At 30.5% G+C, this 7336-nt stretch overlaps 2 protein-coding genes across 2 annotated transcripts; both read right to left on the bottom strand.

The window, feature by feature from the left end:
* Positions 1–1702: 1702 nt before the first annotated feature.
* Positions 1703–2761, bottom strand: TRIVIDRAFT_151179 (uncharacterized protein; the record flags this gene model as incomplete). Its single annotated transcript, XM_014100813.1, has 1 exon — positions 1703–2761. The coding sequence occupies one exon, from the start codon at positions 2759–2761 to the stop codon at positions 1703–1705; it is 1059 nt and encodes a 352-aa protein (XP_013956288.1).
* Positions 2762–3784: 1023 nt separating this feature from the next.
* Positions 3785–4800, bottom strand: TRIVIDRAFT_78733 (uncharacterized protein; the record flags this gene model as incomplete). Its single annotated transcript, XM_014100814.1, has 3 exons — positions 3785–4103; positions 4163–4222; positions 4300–4800. 3 exons carry the CDS (start codon positions 4703–4705, stop codon positions 3829–3831), a joined length of 741 nt encoding a protein of 246 aa, XP_013956289.1.
* Positions 4801–7336: the final 2536 nt, after the last annotated feature.

The raw sequence follows: 7336 nt of genomic DNA on the forward strand, positions 1-7336 counted from the left end.
TAATATTAAAATAAAAGATTTAATATTAAAATAAAAAGTTTAATATATTTATATTAAAAGTATTATATATATTTATTGTTTATTATTATTAAATATAATATTTAATATAAAATTAAAAAAGAATATATAAATTTTTATATTAAAAATAATATTTAAAAAATTATATATAAATAAAAATTATATTAATATATTAATTATTCAAAATAAATTTAATAAATTTAAATATAAATAAAATAATTCTTTTAGATATAAAAAATAAACTACTTAAAAAACTAAAATTAAAATAATTATTATTAAATTTTTAATTATTTACTTTTAATTAATTTAGTGGATTTATATTACTTTTTTTATAAATAGTTTAGGTTATTCTTTTTTACTTTATTTATTTTTAAGGCTTTAATATACTTTTTCTACTATATTAATTATATTTTTATTATAAGTTTTTATTATAATAACTATTATTTTTACTATAATTATAAATAGTTTTTTATTACTTTTAGTTATTTTAGCTATTTATATATTAGATTTTTAGTTAACCGTTAAGTTATCTTTAATTATTATAAAAATTCTTTATTTTTATATTATATTATTTTATTAAATTTTTTAAAATATATAATTTATTTTTAAAAATCATTACTGTTTTTTATTATTTAATAAATAATATAATAGCTTTTTTACTTTAAATAAATTATTAAATTATAATTTAAAGTTTTTATATTATATTTAAACTTTATTATTAAACCTTTTTATATATTTTAAATTTAATTTTAAACTTAAATAAACACTTATATTTTTAATACTTTTATTAATAATATAACTTAAATCTCTAAAGTTTAGTTTAATTAGCTATTGTTAATTAAATTAAACTATAAATTCATTTTAGATTTTAAACTAAAGGCTAAAGTATAACTTTTTATTAAATCAACTATTATAATATTAAACCTTTTATTTTAATATTAAATTTAACTTTTATAAATAAAATAAAAAAATATATAATTAATTTTTTTTAATAATTTTTTTTAAATATTTTAAAATTTATTAAATATTTTATTAAATTATTATATTTTCCAATAAAGTATAAAAATAATTGTATAATTTATATTTATATTTTAGATTAAACTTTACTCACTTTCTGTAAGCTCTACAGGCTTTATAAAGCTAATTGAACTTGTCCAGTAAGCAAGTTCAATTCGTATCCTTTTGCTGTTCGTAGCGCAATTAGCTAGCGGTAACATCGCTGGAGGAATAAAACCTCCAGCTATAGCTTTAGTCCTAAGGGCCAACTCCTTTACAGTTTATTAAGTTATTTTTTTTATTAATAAACTTAATTAAACTTATAAATACCTTAAGCTTTAATATCTTAAATAATATATATAAAATACCTTTTATTTTTTTTTTCTATAATATAATTTTATATTATTATTAATTGTTTTATTATTTTATATATATATTAATGTATAAATAACTTTTACACTTACTTTTATAATACAGTAAAGTTTATATTAAAGTAACTTTTATAATCCTTGTGGGATATAACAACTTTGTAAATAACCTTTATTAAAACCATATACTAGTGGCTAATATATTTAATATTAAGTTTTAAAAATATTATACTAATAACTAATTTATATTGTGTAAATAGCAAAACTAAATTTACTCTCGGCTTAGATAATTGATCTGGCTAATCCATCGCAAAGCTCCCTTATTCAGCTACTTGATTTGCCAAATACCATCTTACACCCTTTCGAAGCTCGTCCTCCGTATCATCTTCTGGTATATATCCTAGTCGATTCTTAGCCTTAGTGCCATCATACGTCCATGTATTACACATGAATCGCAACGTATGGAGTGTCAGCGGTGGTTCCACTCCGAAGGGAGCCATGATAGTCTGGGATGTAACCGCCATCAGCTTAGCAGCCCACTCAGGCATAACAAATGGCGGCTTCTCCTGTTTCCAGCCGGCCTCCTGCCAGATAATGCGCGCCATTTTCCAGAATGTCAGGTCTTTTTTGCCCGTAATGTAAAATGCCTCGCCGTGAACGTCATTGTCTCGCGTTCTCGTCAGTGCCCGTAGGGCAAGAACGTGAGCACGTGCGGCATCCGTCCCAGAGACTGTGGCGAGTAGACCCTGATCGCTCCCTATCTGCACACCGGTGTTGCCTTCATTCATCGTCTTAAGCATGGCTGGTATAAATGCATATTCCCTCTCTCCGATAATTAGTGGCAGCCGAAGAGAGACTGTCTGAAAGCCTGGCGAGTCTAGGGCCAGAAGACGTCTCTCTGCTCTTGCGCGCTGAACCCAGTAGGGAAATGCGGTGGAATTCTCCGGCCATAACGGAGCGGTTTCATTGGCCTGGATGTGATTGTAGCCTTCGATGACGCTCGAGGACGTAGTGCAGATCATGTACTTGGTACCGACCTTTTGTGCCAGTATCATCAGTGAGTCTTGAGCATACACAAAAACTTGCTCAAATTCAGAGCTTGGAGTGCTTTCACTTGTGTGCGCCGGAGCCGCAGTGTTGATAATTGTCTCTGGCATGAATTGGCGTAGGGTAGCTTCTAGAGCCTCCTTGTCCCGAATATCACAAGTATGATACTCGACGCCGTCACAGTGGTGGGCAATCTTGCTGCTGCGACTGATAGAGACTACCCGGCTGCATTCGGGCTGCTTCAAAAGCTCCTGGGCGATGTAGTATCCAAGACGGCCAGAACCACCAACGATGAGAATCGTGCCCCATTTTGTCTGTGTTCCATTCCCCATTTCTGCTATTCTTGACCTCTGTTAATACAAGATACAGGACTCTGAGAGTGGATAAGGAATTGGCAGTAGTATTCTGAGAGATTGACAGAACGAATGTGTAAGCCAACAGGTCTAAGCTACTGGAGAGATTGCTCAATACTATAGTGTATTTATATTCTTCTTTGCGAAATTTTCCTTAATTGGCTTAGCCGAAAATTATTTAGCTTGGCGTTGTGTTGGATGAGAGAATGTAAAAAGGTAAATACGCTAGCTTTCCCAAAGATATTAATTGGTTAAACTTTTTTAAACTAATTGGAAATTTCTGAAGTTAAGTTAAAACTTAATAAAATACTCAAAGCTATAATATTTAAATTTAAAAAAAGAAAATATTTAATATAAAAATAAGTATTTTATATTTAAATTATAAATTTTTTTTTATATATATTTACTTTATTAAACATTTAATTTTATATAATATTTAAAAGTTTTTATAAAGTAATTATAAATTTTTTATAATATATTTTAAATATATTAATAAATATATTACTAAATTAAATATTTATTTAAAAACTTATTTATGTTTAAATTTAAGTTAAATATAATATATATATATATTATATTATATTATATATACATAAATTATAAATATAAATGTATATATAAATTTTTAAAATAAATATTTATATTAAGTATTTAAAAGTAAAATTAATAAATATTAATATTATAAATTATAAACTAATATTGCAGCTACTACAGTAATATTACATTTTTTACTATTGTAGTATCACTCTTTAAATATTTTATATAAATTACAAAGTACTAGTTATGGTAATAAAATCTAACTTTTATTATACTTATCCTTTGCTTAATAAGTTAAGTAAAAAGGTTACTTAAATAAAGCCATAATATTTGGAAATCCGAGGGCCTGTAATATATCCAAGTATGCAAAATATAGAGCTAATTGCTTTGCATATATACAATTTGCTGCTGTTTGTTATTTAAATAATACTATTTTTTTATACTAAATTAAACACCATGGTGTTTTCAGTTGCTTTGCTTCAGCAACTCCGACCACCTTATCCATGAATTCATTGTACCATTCCTAGTTCATGCAAAACGCGCCAAACCTCGCTAGAGCCAATAGGAACCATAACGTAGGCATCATGTTCAATTCCGTCTGTCGGCACAAAAATATCAAAAGCTGTTGATATTCTGGCCTGATTGTTTTTCTCATACTGAAAATTGAGCGATCTTTCTATACTATCTTGAAAGTCAGGAAGCCTTTCTATAGAGTCATGCCGACCTCTAGTAAAATGGATGTAATCTCCTTGTTGTGAAAAGTCTAAATCTGGAGGAGTTTCAACTACATTCTCTCGTCTCAGTTTTGATTTGCCGCGTAATTTCGTTGAATTAGGGACATACCTTGCGCATCTATAGGCGTCCTCAAAACACTACTGTCTATGATGAGATCCAGTGCAGCGGCTAAAAGTTGAATTAGCTTTATAGCATGATAAGGGTGACTCTTCTTCTCAGAAAAGTCACAAGGATTCAGAGCTTACCATTAAGGAACTGTTGCAGTGGCTCGCACAATGGATACTTCAGCCTCAGCTCATGCAAATTATCCTGCACAACTGGCAATATCCCATGTGTGTCCGCGGTTTGACCACGTACATGCCGAACTAGCGATTCAAAGGCGAAGTTACTCATTTTCCTTCCACCAGACCATTGCCGCATAGGGAAGGCTACTGCCCACCAGATGAGAGTTTTAGGCTCAAGAGTGCGCAGGATAGCCGACCTTTCACGAGTACTGGCAATTTTGGTCCTCATGGACAGTGAAGTTGACTTTCGACTGTCGTCGACGAATATCAACTCCAAGTTATGGGGAAGATGAGACGGCGCATAACCCCTTTGCAACGTTTCCTCTACTCTGGCTCGACCCTCCTCCAGTAAGCGTGGTGTGAGCATAGTGATACTGTGCACGGAAAAAGGATAGCACTGTATTACAGCGGGCTAGATGCAGCTGGGTGAATGTGACAAAGTATGTGGTATAAACAGTAGAGGGGGGAGGGCGCTGAGGGTGCCAGAGGTGTTACTAGGGGCTAACAGTAGTGATAATAAATAAAAACATACTCCGTAGACGTCGACTAGAATCCAGAGCCTTTATATTGTGCCATAAGCTTGAATTGCTGACATGGGTCCAATGGAGGACAAATTTACACCGCCAGTCTGCCGCTATTAATGTATGTGATGCGCAGCGATGTTTTTTGTCAGCCTTTGGGCCGCAACAATTCTGTATTATTACCCCTGTTAAAAAGAAGACTATCTCAGCACATTTACAGGAAGGATTGCCTACGCTAGATAGCTCGTTTACCGGAAGGATTACCTACGCTAGATAGCTCATTTACCGGAAGGATTACCTACGGTAGATAGCTCTTTTACCGGAAGGATGACCTATGGTAGATAAGAAAAGGAATGGTTACCTCGGTTCTTTTGCTTGAAGGATTTCGAAACACGGAGTACAGCCATCGCAGGCAGCCAAAGTTTCGAAAGTCTATTACGTACTAATCTATTCTGTATAAAGGAAGGAATATCTCAACTTTTTATCTAATGGATCTATTATAATAGATAAAATAAATACTATAAGACCCAAAGAAAGAGAATAGCAGCTAATAGTCTGTTTATTACCTTTGTGGGACCTTGTTTAACTTCACATGTATATAGGAATTAATATAATTAATAAAAAGAAAATATAAAATAATTCTAAAGCAACTAACAGTAAGTATATTTAGTAATTTAGTTTAAAATCGTTAAATACTAACTTATTATACTAAAAAAATAATAAAATATTTTTATTTTTATTTTTTATATAATATACAAAAAGGAAAATAATATTATTATATAAAATATTTTAAGTAAAAATTTATTAATAAAAATAATTGTAAAATATTATTTTATTAATTAATATAGTTAAATATTTATTATATAAATAAAACAATATAAACTTAATATTAATGTAATTAAATACTTTTTTTAATATTTAAAATAATATTTATTATAATTAATTTATTTTAAAATTACAAGATTACTTAATTAAGTATTATTTTAGAAAAAAAAAATAAAAAAGAAGTTTATATTTATTTAAATATAAACTAAAAAAATATCAAAATTAAAGGTATATCACTTATATACTAAAGTACATATAAAACAAAATCCTACATACTTAATTGCATAAGTACTCTTTGCTTTACATTAATCTATCCAAAGTAAGGGGTCTAAGCACTAAATCCATTTCCGAGCAGGTTAAGAAAGGTACCGCTCCGCTGATAAAGAAAGTACGAAAATTCTGCCCTAACACTTTTGATAGGATAGTCTTTGTATCTTTGTGCTAAGTAGCAATACATTCTACTCCTAAGTTGCGGTTATAACAAGGGGCGTAAGAGTACAGAGTAAACAGCTGTCGTCATTCGTAAAATCCACTCTATAAGATTGCCGATTCTTTATTCTATAATCTGACAGAGTGGATCACTGCTAGCCTCGTACTTTATACAGTAAGCAGCTGTTGTCATTCGTCAAATCCACTCTACAAGGTTGCCGATCCTTTTCTTTTTTTCTATAATCTGACAGAGTGGATCACTGCTAGCCTTGGACTTTATACAGTAAGCAGTTGTCGTTCGCAGAATCCACTCCACAAGGTTGCCGATCCTCCTTCTTCTATAATCTGACAGAGTGGATCACTGCTAGTAAGCAGCTGTTGTTATATGTCAAATCCACTCCACAAGGCTACCGATCCTTTTTTTTTCTATAATCTGACATAGTGGATTACCACTAGTATAAAAGCAGTATAACGATACCGATAGGCTATACGGCCAGATTCGGACCGAATCATTTTGAGACCCACTGATGTGCAGTCGGAAGCCAATGCCGATAATACGCAGTTGGAAGCAAATGGCGATCATTAAAAATATTCCCCTAGGAATATAATATCTCTTATCATCTCGGGTGGACCATTTTGCACGGCAGAATCTGAAACCTGCTTAAGATATATACCGGGCTCTTAAGTTTTATAATCTAAATTATACCTTTTATCTATTAGTGCTAATAGAGTAGCCGAGGCTTACATTAATTAATGTTTTATATATAATCTAATCTAAGTAACCAATTTAGTATATTGGTTTATAGTGTATCTCAGCTTTATTTATTTTGTAATATTTTTTTATATATAAAATATCATATATCAAACTACTTTTTTATTTTTTATTTTATCTAATGTATAGGAGCAGGGCCTGTTTTGTAATTATACTAAACTCTTTACAAATTAGTGCTTAGAGGGTAGTTTAGAGGCTTATATTAGTTAATATTTATATATCCTTCTCTTTTGTATGTACAATGCGACTTGATTAACTGATTTACTATCTTACGATAACCGTAAGCAGATCTAGGCTCTATCTTATTTAGGGTTAGTACTTTGTGCCTAGGCCATTATATATCTGACTGACTACAGTATAGAGAAGAGTTCTTTTTTTCTTCTGCATATATATCTTGGCTCACTTTGGCAATTTCCCTGATACTTTACCCTATCCTCTAGCATTTCATTGC

The sequence above is a fragment of the Trichoderma virens genome (genome assembly GCF_000170995.1).
Source record: "Trichoderma virens Gv29-8 chromosome Unknown TRIVIscaffold_25, whole genome shotgun sequence".
In the NCBI taxonomy this organism is placed as follows: Eukaryota; Fungi; Ascomycota; class Sordariomycetes; order Hypocreales; family Hypocreaceae; genus Trichoderma; species Trichoderma virens.